Source organism: Schistocerca americana, chromosome 9 (assembly GCF_021461395.2).
Source record: "Schistocerca americana isolate TAMUIC-IGC-003095 chromosome 9, iqSchAmer2.1, whole genome shotgun sequence".
NCBI classification, from domain to species: Eukaryota; Metazoa; Arthropoda; class Insecta; order Orthoptera; family Acrididae; genus Schistocerca; species Schistocerca americana.
This window is the reverse complement of record NC_060127.1, coordinates 121,885,468-121,905,016: the sequence shown is the minus strand read 5'-3', so window position 1 is coordinate 121,905,016 and position 19,549 is coordinate 121,885,468. Positions and strand designations below refer to the sequence as shown.

General features: G+C 44.4%; 1 protein-coding gene across 1 annotated transcript in view; it reads right to left on the bottom strand.

The window, feature by feature from the left end:
* LOC124551111 (esterase FE4-like) overlaps positions 1-19,549 on the bottom strand; it is a 182,445-nt gene that overhangs the window by 61,422 nt on the left and 101,474 nt on the right. The window contains exon 8 of the mRNA XM_047126050.1: positions 3,948-4,113. Coding sequence (XP_046982006.1) covers positions 3,948-4,113 — 166 coding nt within the window. The remainder of the gene's footprint in view (positions 1-3,947; positions 4,114-19,549) is intronic.

Genomic DNA, 19,549 nt, shown 5'->3' with positions numbered 1-19,549 from the left:
CTGTCCCAAAATGTTGTCTTCATAGACAGCGGTTGATGTGAGCAGACATGAACCTCAGAGGGAGACAATTACGGGCTGTATTGTGGGTAATCAAACATTTCCAATTGAAAACGATGCAGGAGCATCTTCATTGCCTCTGCAGAGTGCGGCTGAGAATTGTCTTGAAGAAGAAAACGCACGACAATTATGTAACGTTGGCTGCATAGCTTCAGGCGAAATTTCTCACCAGGTCCTCGTACTTGGCGGGAGACACTGCTGTTCTAGGTATCTTTAAGTGCTCCCTGTGTGTTGTTGTTGTTGTGGTCTTCAGTCCTGAGACTGGTTTGATGCAGCTCTCCATGCTACTCTATCCTGTGCATATCTCCCAGTACCTACTGCAACCTACATCCTTCTGAATCTGCTTAGTGTATTGATCTCTTGGTCTCCCTCTACGATTTTAACCCTCCACGCTGCCCTCCAATGCTAAATTTGTGATCCCTTGATGCCTCAAAACATGTCCTACCAACCGATCCCTTCTTCTAGTCAAGTTGTGCCACAAACTTCTCTTCTCCCTAATCCTATTCAATACCTCCTCATTAGTTACGTGATCCCTGTGTGCTCAGAACTAAGAAGAACGACGTAACGCGATCGACGGGCATACTAGAGACACTGCCCAACACACCTGTGCAAAACTTCACCAGATTTTCACTGTGGTTTTCATTTCGCGACGCTACGCGCTACGCTACGCGCTGTTCACATCCAACTGCCCAACACAACAATAGCGAGTATTTCAACAATGCCAACCAGCCACAGACTGCACACAGCACAGTCAGTGATTTTCATACAGAGCGCTACGTGGCGTTACCAACATGAAAACCTAAACAGCCTATTTACAGTCTATCGTTGCAAATATTCGCCCGTTCAACGGGGTTTTCAGCACTGGAAATAAAAAAAAAGTCCGCAGGAGCAAGGACTATAGAGTACAGAGGATGAGGCAGCACAGTGATTTCGTTCTTTGGGCAGTAGTCACACACCAACAGGGATGGACGGGCGGGTGCGTTATCGTGAGGAAAGAAACATGAATTCGTCGCAACGCTTTCCAATAATGCCATCGATTAACAGTTCGTCCCTGTGGCAAGAATTCATGATGAACTAATCCTTCAAAGTCAAAGAAAACTATCAGCATGGCTTTGACATTTGACACGACCTGACGAGCTTTCTTTGGGCTTGGAGACCCATTGTGAAGACTGAATCTCGGTCTCAACATCATAACTGTAGCGCCACGTCTCATCACCAATTATCATTCTCTTAAGGAACATCTCGTTATGATTTGGGTGATCCAAAAACTCTTCACAGATTGCGAGGCGAAGGTCTTTCTGGTCTTGGCTCATGGACCGTGGGACGAACATTGGCGGCAACACGGTGCATTCCAAGATGCTGTGTCAGGATTGTATGATCCAACCGAAATGTTACCTTCTCCTGCAATCTCTTTGACAGTCAGCCTTCGATTGGCATGCAACAATTTCGTTGATGTTCCTGACATGACCATCGTTGCTAGACGTCAAAGGACGTCCTGAACGACGGCCATCTTTAACTTCGGCGCGGCCATTCTCAATACGTGTGAACCATTCGTAACATCGAGTAGGCTTAAACACTCACCACCGCAGGCTTCCTGCATTATTTGCTGTGTCTCTGTAAAGGTTTTCTTGTATTTTACGCAAAATTTAATGCAGACGCGATGCTCCTCTAACTCTACTAACTATGCACCACAACGTTCTACTCAATACAGCACTGAACAATAACTAACATGTATACAACAATGGAACTTCCATCAGTCACACATTAAACACAGGCGTGTTCAGGGATGCCAACCGCATTTCGCTTCGACACACTATAGGCGCGAAATAACGAATGTTATGGAATTTTTTGAACAAACCTTTTACGTGTACGCAGTACGATACGGTTGTTTATATTGAGGGCTAATTCCTGCTCCCAGCACCAAGCATCGATTCTCTGCAGGCCTTCCTGCGTTTCGCTACAATTTTTTAGCGCCACTAATTCTTCGTACACAACAGCATCACTCGCGAAAGGCCTCATGGAGCTTCCGATGTTGTCTACATTAGCTAAAACGTTCAGGGAAAGAAAAACTTCCGTGAGACAGTTCAGTTCTGTCAGAGTCGGCAAAGAACCTGGAAACTCAGTAGAACTGAATGGATAGCCCCTTGGAAATGCTTGCAAGACGGAAAGAGTGGAGTAAAACGTTCAAAATGGTTCAAATGGCTCTGAGCACTATGGGACTTAACATCTGAGGTCATCAGTCCGCTAGAACTTAGAACTACTTAAACCTAACTAACCTAAGGGCATCACACACATCCATGCCCGAGGCACGATTCGAACCTGCGACCGTAGAGGTCGCGCGGTTCCAGACTGAAGCGCCTAGAACCGACTGGCTACAACGGTCGGCGAGTAAAACGTAAGTCAGGGAATGTGGTGTAATTAATTCAAGTGATTCTGGGGGAAACGGAATATGAATTAAGACGTCAGAAGTAGTAGATGAGTTTTGCTCTTTGGACAGCAATTAAAACACCAAAAACAAGAAATGCTTTTTTCAGAAACAGGGAGCTTAACGTTCCTTCGACAAGAACATCATTAGGGGAGGAAGACAAGCTCCGATTATCGAAGAATAGGAAAGAAATTTGTGAGTGTCCTTACCAAGGAACCATCCGGGCATTTTCCTTAAGCGATTTAGGGAAACGACGGAGAAAGTAGAAGTACAGGGTGTTCAAAAAGTCTGTTAGCCACGCGTGCCGTATGCCGCAGTGAAGTATACCGAAATGAAACGCAGTGAAATACAAGTTAATAATTTATTGAATATTCATTTTTATTTACAAATTTTCACATTAAATGAAAGTGTCCGCCCTGTTGTTGAATACACAATTCAATTCGTCTAATCATGTTCCCAAACACAAGCTGTAACATTTCTTCTGTAACAGAAGCAGTGAAAGCGGAGATTGCAGTTTTCATTTCATCGATGGATTTTGGACGGTTTTTATAGACAGTTGCTTTCGCTGCACCCCAAAATAAAAAGTCAGGTGGTGTCAGGTCAGGCGAGCATGGAGGCCAACGTCCCTGTGACATTATGCGATCACCAAAAACATCAGCAAGCAGTGACATCGAAATGCGAGCTGTATGCGCGGTTGCACCATCTTGTTGACAATAACCGTTCACTATTTCACTTAACACAAGTTCTCCTATGAATTGGTACAGAATATCACTGCACTATCATTGTGCGTTTATTGTTTCGTTGAAAAACCGAGGCAGGCGAACAATCATACGGCACGGCGGCTAACAATCATACGACACTGCGAAGAGACTTTTTGAACAGCTCGTAGATGACCGTACGGGGATTTGAACCGCTATTCTCCGGTATTACCAGTTCAATCACTTCAGAACCTCGCTCGATTGAAGACGAGGTACATACTAATACTAAATATAGAGTTAAGTGCTAGGAAGGCGTTTGAATTGTGTGGAGTGACAGATAACAAAAGGATGGATGCTATTGAAATTGGTGTAACAGAGTAATACTGAAATGTCATGAATAGCTCAGGTAACCAATGAAGAGGTACTGTATTGAATCTGGAAGAAAAATTTGCATTAAGAGAAGAAATCGTCAAGAACAATAGCTAATTGGTAACGGTAGAGGTAGGGGGCAGTGCACGAATTGTAGATGCAGAGCAAGGATAGAATACAATAAGCAGCTTCAACTGTAGTTCTGATACCAAAAGATTAAGAAACTCACGCAGTCGAGACTAGCGTGAAGGGTTACTGCCTTCTGATTGCAGGCTACAACAACTACACATCGGAACTACTCCTGGAAAAAAAGCTCGTTACAACTACATACGAAAATATCAAATCTGACTGAATCTTGGATACAATGAAATTATAAAATATTACGAAGGATACTGTACCGTTATACTTCTCCCTGATCTTTCGGAACATCTCCCCCATCGGGCCTTCGGGAAGTTTCTCACTCACGTAGTGGAAGACAAAGAAGTGGGCCGGAGCTGCCGACTTGGAGCTGTGTAATTTGGCCACACGCACTGCGTGGTACGTGAACATCAGGTCGCCCAGAAGCTGAAAAGAAAGAAAGCTGGACTCAGCATAACAATGAAAGGCGAAATCACTCTACTGAATCTGTTGAACAATTATGCTCTGTAAACATAACATGGAGGCGGAAGGTGTATGTGTTCCTCCGTTTGAAGTTGTGACAGCGCCGGTACTACGCTCAGGTTCCGAAAAAAGAGACTTTGGACGGCAAAAGGCAGTGAGCCGTGGCGGGACTGGCGCCAGTAGTATCTCTGACATGAGTACGATCGATTTCCTAGTACAGAGGTTTGTCTCGGGCTTGGGTCGGCTCGGGATATAAACGAGTGCCGACCGCGAGTAAGGGGAACAACGCTTTAAGAAAGGAAGGCGGCGGTGCGCGAGTCTGCGATTGGCTGGCGGGCGGAAGCGAAGACGGCGTGCCTGAAGCCGGGCGGCGGTTGTCACGTGGTTGTACTGGAGGCGGCGGGAGTTGGCCGGCGCTGTGCATTCTCCGGCAACCACGTGAGCTGTGGATGTGCCCGCTTCCTTGGAGGGACACGCTGTTAAGGTCCTGCGAAGTGATGGTCTGACATCTTCGCAAAATCGCTCCAGCACCAAGACACCCAGCTAAGTACTCTAATTACTAAGAGCGCTTAGTTAACTGTGATTGTGATCGCTCTCGGTACAATAAGACGTTGCCGGACGCGTGATGTTATGTGTGTTCGATTTCATTTGATGCCTTTTACTAAGAGTGTGCTCTGCTTCCGCTTAATGTTGATATATTTTGAGCCGTGCCGGCTCGTATCGATTGATCGATCGGGTCGGCATGGTGTGATCTTTGGGCTCGGCCGTTTGACGTGGCTTTTGGCCGCGACGGGCGTGTGGCGCTAGAGAGGGTCAGCCGGAGAACCGCGCGGCGCTGGGGAATCTGGGGGAGCGTGGTTGAGCAGGCCGGGGCACGACGCACAGGTTGTGGTGTGTCTGACACGTTTGCAAGACCGAACCTGGCCCGTAGTGTGGGAACTGCACTCGGCCACATTACCCGAATCGAGTCGTGCAGCCCTCATTTGGATCTGTAAAGGATTTCATAAAAGATTTGGTGAGAATTGCTTGTCATGTTTTTGGTGCGCATATTATACTGATCCTTGCTTTCCAGGTATCGGCACCATGACCGGAAACTGTTGTCTTGCCAACCAAAAGGTCCCCTCTATTTAGTGCTGTTTAAGTAAACACGTGTTATTGTGTTTGGTTAAAGGTTTATCTGGATTTTGTGATGTGATGCAGTCCGAGTAAGCGAGGTGTATTAATTGGCACTATTGCAGTTCGGACTGACGGACGGCATAAGCCAGTATGGTGGAACTGTAATATTCTTCCTGGTACACTGAGCTGTGTGGACGTTGTTATAGTTGGTTCAAAGCACAGGCTTAACATTGAATCTGTACGTTCTGTGTTATCTAATTGCATTACTTGTTCACTCGTAAACAGTGAAATGGTAGCCTTACTTGACTGTTTATCAGTATCCTGTTAAGGGGTAATTTAAATGAGCTACCCAGTTTCAGTGAGCATATATTAACCTAATAGTGTAGTTTAAATTTCTAAGCTGACTTGGTATTATGCTATTCGCCCTCGTTCTTTAAGGTTACGTCAAGTTATTGATTCACCCTTGAATATTTTATTTCAATGTTCGTGAAATAGGCTATCATATTATACATCGTAGTTACTTTGCGTTTGAAGAATTAATGTTTGCCGTTTTCTCTCCCCTCCCCCCTTTTTTCTCTGAAACTGTATAGTAGCACGGGCTCTAAGACCTTTGTTTTCAGTGTGTTATAGCGTACTGTGTGCGGCACCCTGTCCGGCTCGCCCGCTTGCTGTGGGTTCTGGGTCCAGCCGCCTCTGGTCTGGGTCCAGTGGGCCCCGCCCTTCTGCTACTTGAATTAGCCTTAGCCCGTGCCTGTGTGACGTCACCTGTCTTGAAAATCTGTCACGAAGAGGTGTATCTGTATTTTACTAAGAAAAATTTGTTACATCCATGATTGGTTAAACTTTATCTCATTATTGCAGTCTCCTTTTGCGAGTTTTACTGTGTCCAGATTTTAATTAACTTTTGAATCACTTAATGCCTGTTTAAAGATTAATGTTGCATAAGGAAAGGGTTCCTCTGCGCCCTATTGTTAGTAATTTGGGTGCACCCACTTATAACCTGGCAAAGTATTTATCATCTGTTCTCAGTCCATTTGTTGGCAAGTGTGAACACTATGTCTCCAGTTTGGTGGATTTTATTCGACGATTGGGATCTCTGAAGTTGAGTCCTTCAGATCTGTTAGTGAGTTTCGATGTGGTATCCCTTTTTACACGAGTTCCTCTGGAAGAGTCACTTAGTTTGATCAGTGAAAAACTGGATGAAGAGCTGGTGAAGCTTTGTCGTCATGTGCTGACGTCCACGTATTTTTTATTTAACGGTATCATTTTTGAACAGAATGACGGAGTGCCTATGGGTAGTCCTTTATCACCCATAGTCGCCAATTTATTTATGGAGGACTTCGAGGGTATGGCACTGAGGACTTCAGCTTTGCAACCACCGTGCTTCTGGAGATCGTGGATGATACCTTTTTCGTCTGGATGTGATGCTCAATAGATTTTTGGACCACTTCGTCTTCATCCCCGTATCAAATTTACTATGGAAGTTGAAAATGATGGGATGCTTCCATTTTTAGACGTTATGGTTTATAAAAAACCAGATGGTACTTTGGGACACAGTGTTCGCCGAAAGCCGACGCACACAGATTGGTATCTGCATCCTAAGAGTTGTCATCCACCACACCAACGCAGTGGCGTCCTTAGGACTTTGGTACGGAGAGCATATGCCATTTCCGACGCGGACAGCTTAACCCAAGAACTTGAGCATTTGATGGCTGTTTTTAAGGAAAATGGATACTACGAGAAGCAGATTCGTTGGGCTATGGAGTTTGGACCATCACCGGAGGTGTATGGACATAGATCGGTGGCCTTTCTTCCTTATGCTGGAGGCTTATCGTTTAAGGTTGGACGAATTTTAAGGAATTTTAACATTAAGAGTGCGTTCCGTCCACCTTCTAAGATTAGGGCTCTGCTTAGGGCTTAGGAAACCTGGTGTGTACAAAATTCCGTGTCAATGGGGGAAAGCTTACATTGGCCGTTCGATTCGCACAGTGCATGGCAGTTGTGTGGAACATCGCCGTCATACGAGGCTACAACAGCCGGAAAAATCGGCAGTAGCAGAACACTGCTTAAATGAGGGATACAGTATGATATTTGATGAAACTGTGGTAGTTGCCAACATTTCCGGTTTTTGGAACAGTGTCTATAAAGAGGCGATTGAAATTAGGTTGGCTGATAATTTAATCAACAGAGACAATGAGTTTCCTGTTAGCAAGACGTGGAATCCTGTATCATCTCGCATCAACAGTGAACGTTCTTCGATGCGGCCCTGAGTGCGATATATCGTTGCCAACAGTGTTCCACTAAGGGCGGCGCCACCTCCCCGTCTTGGAAGGCAGAAACCGTGATGGGCGGCGCATGCGCCGTGTACTGAACGGTGGCCTACATAGGACGTCGATTTGCAGCCTGGCGTCAGTTCTTAGCGGGACTCGTCAGCAGAAGAAGCATTTTCCTGAAGATGGCGACGAGTTGGATCGCCGAAATATCGAGTCAAGTTGATTTCAGGATCGGGCAGCAAACCCGAAGAGACTTTAAAGACTTATTACGCCGGGAAAGCCTACGTAATCACATTAATGCTGTTGTTTGAATAGGGCGTTTCCGCGTCCTTGTAAGGATTCTTTGCTAACTTACTTGATCACAAAAATTTTGAAGATAAAATTTTATTTCCTAAAGAAAAGTTTAAAAATAGTGTTGTTGTTATAAACTGTGAATGTTGCTTATGTTGCCAGGCCCTCCCGCTCAACAGCAATTGGCTGATTAGGGTGGACTGACCGCCACATATTTGCAGAATGTTAGTTCGTTAGCTATTATGAGCAAGTGTTTAATTTGCTTACGATATCGGTTAATCCATGTCAATATGTCCTCTGCGGGCAATCTGAGTTTTTATTTCTAAAGGTTAGCGTGTTGAGCTTTGCAGGACCACTTAAGGTGGCCAATATGTGTGTCATTAAGTTCTAGTGAGTGTCGGTTCTCGTGAGCCAGTTCATTTCCCATTCTTAGCGCTTGTTTATCAGGTACTTGGGTTGTTGGGTTATTTGAGGGAAGAGACCAAACAGCGAGGTCATCGTTCTCATCGGATCAGGGAAGGACGGGGAATGAAGTCAGCCGTGCTCTTTCAGAGGAACCACCCTGCATTTACCTTGAGCGATTTAGGGAAATCACGGAAAACCTAAATCCGGATGGCCGGACGCAGGATTGAACCGTCGTCCTCCCGAATGTGAGTCCAGTGTGCTAACCACTGCGGCACCTCGCTCGGTTTAACAGGTACTGTTTCACTTAAAGAAAGGACTTGCGACTGAAATTAGTTGTTGGTTAGCCTTGATTTTATGGTGTTAATTTACTGGTCACTCTTGAATGTTAAAGTTAAGAAAAGTCTTCTTGGCCTCATGTTGTTGGGTGTGGTCTGTGTTTCAGTGAGCTGAGGCAGCGGGCAACGGAAGCGCAGAGCTTCCCAGTAGATTACAAGTTTGGCTTACGGGTGATGGACTTCCCCTGAGCTCGTGTGTTCCTCTTTGGTAGCGTTTGCCGGGTTTACATTTCGGTGGCCTACTCGATGTGGGGCTGCAAACGGAGCCACGCCTTGGTTCGAATTAAGTATCATTGCCCTCAGTTGGTTCCACCGTTTGTGGTTAAACTTCGGCCTTACAAGCTTTGGCCTTACTTCTGTTGTTACACATTGTACAAAGTTGTAACTTTCTATGCCCTAAAAGCTCATCTTACAAGCTAATGGGCATTTGAATAATTTCGTGGTTCGCTGTCCAAGGTTCTGTAGTCTAGTAATTTGCACGATTGCCCAAGTTACGCTTTAATAAATACGTTCTAAGTATTCGTGTTAAAATTGAGGTTGTGTGTCCACTGTTATTTTACATGTAATGTTAAAGTATTGGAACTGAAAGGGTCTTAAATAACGTGTCTTAACTAGAGCTGTTTTGTTAAAGTTATGGTCAGATTTAACCTTAGTGGCTACCGTCAATTTTTATATGGGATCGTTGCTAATGGTTTATTAGTTTATTAATGATTTTATGCAATGAGAGAGTTTCTTAAATATTTTGCCTGAGGGGCGTCTCTCAATGTTTATGGGAGATCGTTGGTTAATATTTGCTTATGACTTTATGTAATGAATGTTTCGTAAATAATCTTGCCTGAGTGGCGTTTGCCAAATTTTATGTGAGTTTGTTTTTGGTAGTTAATAAATGCATTGGAATTAAAATGTTCACTTTATTGGGTCCGCCCTTCCACTCCCCTTATATTTAAAGGTTAAAAAAAAGCAGGTGTTAAGTAAAAACGTTCCAGGTAGGACGTTCAAATTCACAAGACACTTATATTAGCAATTACTATTAAAAACAGTCTTGATCACGATTTATTTAACAAGGTGACCGGTTTCGACCACTACTGTGGTCATCTTCAGACTCAATGGTCTGAAGATGACCACAGTAGTGGTCGAAACCGGTCACCTTGTTAAATAAATCGTGATCAAGACTGTTTTTAATAGTAATTATTTACAAGACATTGATCACTGCTGTTCCCGTAATGCATTCAAAAGTAATTCACTTATATTAGTATCTTATGCAGAAATGGTTAGCATTTCAGTAACCTGGGTTCAGCATGTGCCCTGTTGCCTAGTAAGCACAGCTTCCCCCATGGCCCATGATGACTTGTTCCATGGGTGATGGCATCGACGGGTATAAGGCGCGAATCGTGTCCTTTGGTTAAGCCATCCATGCTGCATTCACTCAGTTCCAAAGTTCATCTGTGGTGGTTGGCATCGGGTCACAGCACTGTACCCGACATTCCACCGTACCCCCCCCCCCCCCCCCCCCACACACACACACACATTTTCAATTGGCGACATGTCTGGTGACCTGGCGGGCCAAGACAAAAGGCTGACACCCTGTGACACCAAGAACGCACGTATTCGTGCACAAACATGTGGTCGTGCATAGTCTTGCTGAAAAATGGCGTCTGGAGTGTTGCGCAGAAAGGGTATGGCTAGGGGTGGCAGGACGTCATTCACGTAGGTCATACTGCCCACAGTGCCCTGGACACGCACCAACTGTGATTTGTGGTTGTACCCAACAGCACCTCACACAACAAGGCCTTGAGTTAGCGCTGTATGTCTTGTGTGAATACAGTCGTTGTGATGCTACTCCCCGTGTCTGTGGCGAACCAAAATGCGGCCATCATTTTCACACAAACTGAACCTGGATTCGTCCGAAAACACTGTCTGATGCAATTTCTGTCCCCAGTGCCGTCGTTCCATACTCCATCGCCGTCTAACATATTTCTCATGTCCATTATAATTACCCGAGCTGTTATGCCGTGGTCGGTTGGTTGTCAAATCCCAACGTTTCGTCCCCGTCTGCGGGAGACATCTTCAAGGGGGTCTGTGGCTCGATGGAAGGTCCAACACACTACCGCTAAATTGGACACGGAATTTAGCGGCAGTCAGTAGCGAGCCAGTGGGTGTGTTGGACCTTCCATCGAGCTACAGACCCCCTTGAAGATGTCTCCCGTAGACGGGGACGAAACGTTGGGATTTGACAAAGAATTCACCAACCGACCACGGCACAACAGCCCGGATAATTATAATGGGCATGACATTTCCGGCCATGAAAGTCTACATTTTAGTAACATATTTTTGCACATTCGTCAAAGACAGGTGGAGAAGTGGACGACGCGCACGTAACCCATGCCGTAATAATCGTCTACAGACTGTCAACCCTGTTAGTATACGATGTTATACATTGCTCCCCTGTTGCGCCATAGCCGAGGAGGACGCAGATCAGTCCTGCAATGACGTTCGGATGAGGTGTCAATCATCTCGGGAGATAGTCTGGGTGTTGCGACCTGACCCATCTCGTCGTGTTCTACGGCCTTCCGTGAACCATTCTGCAAACATCCGTTGCACTGTCGACACACTCAGTCCCACATGAGAAGCAACTTCCCGGATGGATGCATCACATTCTCTCAAGCCAATAATGCTCCCTCAGACTCACTGAGCCGGCCGAAGTGGCCGTGCGGTTAAAGGCGCTGCAGTCTGGAACCGCAGGACCGCTACGGTCGCAGGTTCGAATCCTGCCTCGGGCATGGATGTTTCTGATGTCCTTAGGTTAGATAGGTTTAAGTAGTTCTATGTTCTAGGGGACTGATGACCTCAGCAGTTGAGTCCCATAGTGCTCAGAGCCACTTGAGCCAAGACTCACTGACTTGACGGTACGGATTGTGCATACGTCTGCAAGGCATCCTGCAAGTCCGCTCAAGTCACACTAATTCAGTACCTTCGGTTTATAGCGACAACGAGAGCCTCAAGCACATTTTACCGGTACGAGGTGTTCCCCAGCGGTATCTATGTCGACCCTGAAGCCACTGGCCGACATGTTTCGAATGCCAATCATTTGTGCAGAACATAATAATGTACATATTCTGTGAATACGAACGCCCTAGCTCTAGTCGGTCAAGGCGTTCTGTTCTCTCTTAACATAAGTGCATGTACAGATAGAATGATTCCTTGATGATTTTCCGAATTTTCTAGGATGAAGGAGAAGGATATATGTATCAATATGAGGTAGCGTCTCCTGTACCGGAAACGAACGGGCCGAAAGTTATGAGCGAAAACCGTTGCAATACCTCTGACAGCGGAATACATGTACCGGTACTTTTGTTGCTAAGAACACAGCATATGAAACTTACCGAAATGGTAGTATGGACGAAAATAACAAAAAATGTTTAGTAAACATAGGCTCTGAAATCCATTCCTTAAGAGCTATAAGCACTTTTTTAATAGAGGAGGTATATTTCACAGTACCGAAGATGGACAAGTACTCATAGTTCCTCAGGTATGCATATTAGAGCCCATATTTAATAGACTTTTTTCATTGTTTTGGTCCATACTGCTCCACAATTTTAGCAACAACAGTACACACGTATTCCACTGTCAGACAAATTTTGGCGTATAACTTTCGACTCGTTCGTTACTGGTACACACTCACCCCAAATTCATACATTTTTCCTTCTTCATCGCTCTGGAAAGCTTGTAACATAATCACGAAATCACCCTGCCCATTTTTTCTTCAACAAATCTTTATTGAACATAGTGAGAATTACACACACGAAAGAATGGTTTTTTATCTACAGACCCTATTTTTCCATGTGATGTCCATCCCGTTCTATGGTCTTCCTCCAGCGCATAACAAGGAGCTGTATGCACTGTTGGTACCAATCCTTGTCCTAGTGGCGGAGCCAGTACTTCACTGTTTGAATCACCTCCTCATAGTCCTCAAAATGTCTTCCAAGAATGACATCCCTTAATGGCCCAAACGAGTGGAAGTCCGAGGAGGCTAGGTCAGGGCTGTAGGGTGGATGGGGTAACAGTGTCCAACCCTGTTTTGCGATGTGTTCAGCAGTCCTCACACCTGTGTGGGACCGAGCGTTATCGTGTTCCAGCAAAACATCTCTTGGGTTGCCGTAGCGTCAAAGTCGCCGGAAGCGTCTCTTGAATTTTGTTGATGTGTTGACATATGCTTCTGAATTAATGGTACCGCCTCTTGGCATCACATCAATGAGAATCACACCTTCACAGTCACAGAACACGTGATCATGACCTTACCGGCGGAAGCAATTGCCTTGAATGTTTTCTTCTGTCGTTTTGTTTCAGGCTCAAAATGGTGAGTCCAGATTTCATCGCCTGGCCCAATCTGGGACAAGAAGGCCTCCTTCTCAGCTTGAAAACGTTGCAACAAATCAAGAAAAATGTTTTTTTCTGTGCGACTGGTGATGCATCGTTAGACACGGTGGGAACCATCTTGCACACACTGTTGAATATGCAAGAGTGCGGACTGACAGATGCAGCGCCAACTGCCGAGTCGTAATGCGTGTTCTCACGAATGACTAGGGTGACCAGTCCTCCTTTTTTGCTCTTTGTCCGAGGTCCGGACGGATTTTTACAGTGTCCGGCTTTTTCGCAAAGTCGAGCGTAATACAGTTAAATTTACAACTTGTCCCGTTCTATTGCTCTTTTCTTATATACTTTAACTATTGGTACAACCTTCGTGATAAACACGCACGAAGGCGGTGTTAGTAGGTGGCACCAGGATCGTCGATGTTATCGTTGATCTACCTATAAGCGAATGCAAATACGATTATTTAAAATTTTCGTTTCGTATCTTCGCTTTGTATTGGCTTGGCTTCCTGTAGAGCACGTGTGATTTGTGAACGTAATTTTTAACCGATGGAGTTACGTAAAATATTTGGCTACGCCTAAACGAAAGTGTACATTTTCTGATGTCCTTTCCTGCAAATATCCGGCTTTCAAGACAGGTAGAAATGAATTTGAAGTGGAATGTAAGATACGTGGAGCTGGAACGTACAACTCAGTGGCCAATAAAGGTAAGAAATAACTCGACAGATTAGCTGTCATGGTTTTATTTCATCCATAATTTAGGACTTTATCTTGTAGTAAAAAACGGGTAAAGATGTTTTTGTGAAAGTATGTCAGTTGACTGTCACTCAGAGTTGCTGAATACTTTTTCAGTATTTCACGGCATAATTCCAAAAGAATGTTTTCTCTAATTACCACATTGTGAGAGGAATAGATTAAACCTTGAATCAGTGAAAGGTCTGTTGATGGTACAATATAATTTCAAAGAATTTTTGTATGTGTCATCTTACAATTATCTGTTATGTAAGCCTAAACTTCTGCAAAAAATTGGTTCCCTCGAGAAGTATCAATAATTGTTAAGGAATGTATGTATGTAATGCCTATAAATAATAAACTCATTTATTAAAACTGAATCTATGTTTGATGGGGAATACTGCAGATGAGGATACCACTCGTCAGCTTTGGACAAATCACATGAAAGAAGCCAATCAGGAGTGGCGTTTAGGCAGCCGTCTTTTTTAAATCTTAAAACTACGCGTATATATAAAAACAATTGATGCCATACTGACACCACAATCAATGTTTTTAATTTAAAATAAAAAAAATATTGCTCTGGTAATCACCACCTGACCACCAGTAACAATTAACTACTAGTTATACTGGTAATTCCCGGCAATCACATTACTTGTCCAAAGCTGACGGTGGTATCCTCATCTGGATTTGACCCGTTTGATGTGTCCTCTTTTTTCTTCCTTTGTCCTCCTTTTTGAAGCAGTTTGTCCCGCTTTTTAAACAACCGCATCTGGTCACGCTACGAATGACTACATCGGCTCGCTGCAACATGTCAGGTGTGACAGCCGTGGATGGTCTCCCCGACAGCTGCAAATCGCGGAGCTCCGCCGAACCGCCTTCTCATGACCTCCCCCTCCTTGCCCAGCGAATACGTGTACGTCTGTCGTCAGCAAATGCTCCATAGACTTTTCATAAGCGTTTGTGTATATTCTCACAGTTCCTTTCTCTGTAGTGAGAAGTTCAATGACGGCACTTTGCTTGTAAAGTACATCACCTACAGACTCCATTTTGAACTGTCCCGCAGCTACGCTATCTGTCGGAAGTGATGGAAACTTGGCGCGCTCAGTAGATTTCAAATAATACGCACGTAACGTTTCGCATTCGTAGCATAGTTTTCGGCTGAGCAAAAAATTGCAGTGCATTACTGTAGGGTGCGTACTGTAAGACCTTCGGTACACACACCATCAGATTATTTGACTTGTCGCTCTAACGAAGTAGGCGAGTGTCAGCAATATGTCTCGTGGTCTTATGGTGGTGTGTTTATCCTCTGCCATTAGGTCAGACGATAGAAATGCCACTTGCACGCTTAGAGTAGCAGATTGACGGTGAACAACTTTAAACAGAACTTGATTAATTTTCACACACATTTATTAAAATAATAACTAGCATAGAATTACTTAACTTCATTCTGGATGCTATTTACAATTGACAATCTGAAGTTCCTTTGGTCTTGGCACGTTAATCTTATTCTCACATATCTCTGATACTTGATGAAGTGTCTAGTCATTTATCTTCATGGCTATGTACAGGAATATGGTAATCTTATTAGGCACAGACTGAAACATAACTATAGACTGCTGCAGACCAATTCAGACTGATGCAGACTGACTAATCGGAGGCCTGTACACTCGTTATAATACCTCGCTCATTCAGGTATCACTGCGTGAGTTTGATCCGCGAGGAGAAAAGGTTCTACGTTAGCAGCAATCGCATTGGCTGCGTTACATATTAATACGTGGATCAGCGGAAGAAGAATTTGGTCCATCTCTAAGGCAGCACCATCTCATAGTGCGGAGACGGACGAGCGCTGCGCCTGCGCTGTTGTGCTTAGTGGGGCACGCTCTAGTGGGAAAGTTGTGTACGCGCTGACTATGCGGAACTATGTACACAACAATTACTTTCTGGGCGGCATGTACAGGCGCTGGTGACTATAACTTTGACGCACTGTGACGTCGTAGGATGACGTTTCCGCCATGGGTTCCTACTGAAATTATGACTCCCGTCTACAATTCCTAGAAGTCCGTAACGGGACTTACCGATGTATATTCCTGCACGTGCACGTTTTTGTTCCCCAGTACAATGTTTGATTACAATGTGATAGTTGTAGACTTGCACACGCTCAGTGGACATTCGCGCGCCGGAGATCACCGCCATCAGTGTTTCGTGTGTGCCGTCATGTTTAGTGTTCAGTGTTTCACCGTTACGCTACATCGTTCACCAGTGCCATCGTCTTCTTCAGTGTTTGTGCGTCGTATCAACAGTTTGCAGTGTGGATTATCGTCGAGTGTGAACGGCTTCGTGTTTGTCTTTATGTGTCTACTGTTTTATTACCCACCGTTCTGTAACTTATGTGTCTTTTCAGTGTTTCTTCTCTTTGTGTATCATCTGGCTGAAGAGCGGCGCTGTATGCCGCTGCCAGCCTACCTGATTGTTCAGGTATTAAAATCACAATAAAGTAAAAAAAAAAAAAAAAAAAAAAAACGTTATAGTTGTAAGTAGGCTGTTTAGGTTTTTATATTGGTAAAGCCACATAGCGCTTTGTATGAAAATCACTGGCTGTGTTGTGTGCAGTCTGTGGCTGGTTGGCATTGTTGAAAAATTCTCTATTGTAGTGGGCAGTTGGATGTGAACAGCGCATAGCGTTGCGCAGTTGGAGGTGAGCCGCCAGCAGTGGTGGAAGTGGGGAGTGAGATGGCGGAGTTTTGACAGCGGATGATCTGGACGTGTGTCCATCAGAGAGAGTAAATTTGTAAGACTGGATGTCATGAACTGATACATATATTACGCCTTTTTCACACTATTAACGTAAATACATTGTTTGTTCTCTATCATCATCTTTCATTTGCTAACTATTCCCATCAGTAGTTAGTGCCTTCAGTAGTTAGAATCTTTTATTTAGCTGGCAGCATTGGCGCTCGCTGTATTGCAGTAGTTCGAGTAACGAAGATTTTTGTGAGGTAAGTGATTCATGAAAGGTATAGGTTATTGTTAGTCAGGGCCAGTCTTTTGTAGGGATTATTGAAAGTCAGATTACGTTGCGCTAAAAATATTGTGTGTCAGTTTAGTGATGATCAGAATAAGTAAAGAGAGAAATGTCTGAGTGCGTTCAGTTTTGCTCAGCTGTTTGAAGATCAAATAACGTAAGGGGTTTACCAGCACAGTAATTCATTAATTTTTCTAAGGGGACGTTTCATAGTGAAAGGCTGCATTTAAAACTTTTGCTGAGTGATAGAATTAGGGCTGCAAGTGGATGCATATCAGGTTATCAATTGTTGAGTGCCGTGCCGCCAGCCAGTGACACCGAGCAGGGAACGCAGCAGGCGAAGGGAGGTTGCATGAGCAGTGGCGACGACAAAACACCGGCCCGGACGGGACGGAGCCTACGGGTGCCAGTGTTGTGTCAGCCGCAAGTTTTTTGACAATCTGGAAAACGTCAGTCACTGCCTTGTGTTCACTCCAGACTGATATTAATTGCTTCTTGCAACAGGCCAGACTGACTAAACTGAATAGTTCTTACTTAACATCAAGGGAATGGTCAAATATAACGATGTGCAGCAACTGTCTACATGCTTCAAAAATATACAGCGTGTTAAGAAAGCAGTATCGAATATTTTAAGATTTGGTAATACCCACCAAAACAAGAAACAAACGTCCAATAAACACGGGGCCGAGAATGCATACTTTCTGACGTATGGACAATTGTTCATAGTACCTGGAAACGGAAGTGTCCAGTATTGCGAGAGGTGAATGAATACAGGGTCTGTCGAAAACAATCATCCGATTTGGCACGTATATATTTCTGAAACTAATAAAAACGTACAACGAATTTTGTTTTTTGATGAACAGCAAACTAAAAAAGTTTTTTTTCATACCTTTTCATAGATGTTCTATACGCCTCCCTTGAGGTGCGCGGTATACGTGAATGTGGATTTCAAATTGTTCCCACACTTCAGCGAGCATGTCTTGAGTTACAGCTTCCACAGCTGCTGTTACGCAATGTCTCAGTTCATTCATTGTTGGTGGTAACAGAGGTACATAAACAGAGTATTTATAGACCCCACAAGAAGTAACCACACACATTGTCGGGTCCAGTAAACTTGGAGGCCAATAATGTAAGGCTGAATCATTTGGTCCAGTGCTACTGGTCCATCGTTCAGTGATCCGTTGATTTAAAAATTCCCGCACTTCCGGATGACAGTGTGGTAGTGTCACATCCTGTTTGTAAATGAAGTAGTTCGAATCAGTCTCCAGCTGTGGGAGAAAAGTTCAAACATATCGAGATAGGTGCTTCATGTAACAGTGTTCTCGGAAAAGAAAAATGGACCATATATCTTTTACCGTGATACTGCACAAGACTTATTAAATTTTAGAGTGTCCCTCTCATACTGTATAACTTAATGTGACTGTTCCGTACCCCATATTCTCACATTATGACTATTCACCTTTCCATTAAACAGAATGTTGCCTCGTCACTAAACACTAAGTGTGGAAGAAAACTGTCATCCTCCATCTTGCCAAGAACGAAGCTACAGAACTTCACATGTTGTTGTTTGTCACCTCCGGGAAGAGCTTGCAGTAGGTGAATTTTGTATAGTTTCATGTGTAAATGTCGACGTAACACACCCCAAACAGACATCGGTGGCATGTTGAGCTGTCGAGCTGCACGGCGGATTTCTGCGGACTCTTTGGAAACTGTGGCAGTTGCGTTCGACGTCTGTGTCAGACACTAGGGGATGGCCCGGCAATTTGCCTTCACACAAACAACCTGTTTCTCGGAATTGTTCATGTTCTGTGCTGTAGGAGGATCCACACCATACCTAGTACGAAAGTCACGCTGAACAGTTACTACTGACCCGCACTGCACAAAATGTAGAACATAAAACGCTTTCACGGTGTCTCGACACCATGTTTACTAGAACTGAAGTGGGCGCCCACTGCTGCTACCGAGCGGGAACCATCTAAAACTCTAGAGTTCGCTCACACATCTCAAATAATAAAACAGTTATGATTTTTTAAAATCGGATGATTCTTTTTGATAGACCTTCTACATCAAAACATGAAAAAGACACATATGAGTGCTACAACACATACTCTCTGTAACCTGTACACTTATTCATAGGAAGGGTTAATCGCGAAGTCCATTCGTGACGCTTGCTATAGGAGGTGCTCGACGGCAAGTCGGTGGATGGCAGTGCATCCCTTTGCCCTTCGGCGTAAGGAATCGCGCACACTTTGAAATACACTTGGCTGCTGTAAGTGTTGGCATGCGTTCAAGACGCGATCCTGTAATGTCTGGTTGTCGTTGACTGGGGTGACGTAGACGAATGCCTTCGTGTTCCCAAAACCAAAAATCTAGGGGATTGGAGGCTGGGGAACGGTGAGGCCAAGCTGTGGGGTCTCACCGAGCAATCCAGAGGTCTTGCAATGTCGGCGTCACATGTTCACGAACATTACGGAGGAAAAGTGCTGGTGCGCAATTGTGCGTACACCACATCTGTAGACTTTCCTGACATGGCACATCCTCCAACAAGACAGGCAATACGTTAACAGGAAATTGATGCTAATGAGCCGCTTTTAATCTTTGTGGTAGGATATATGACCCCAGTAATTTATCTCCAAGAACGCCCGCCCAAGCATTGATGGAGAAAAGGTATTGATGGCCCCTTTCTGCAACTGCGTAGGGATTTTCATCAGCTCACACATCCTGGTTATGAAAGTTCACAGTGACATCTCTTACGAATCTCACCTCGTCGCTAAATGAATTTTTTGACGAAAACAATAAAGCTGCAGCATACTTCTGACAACAACAATCTGTTACGCGGATGTTCTGGCTTAAGA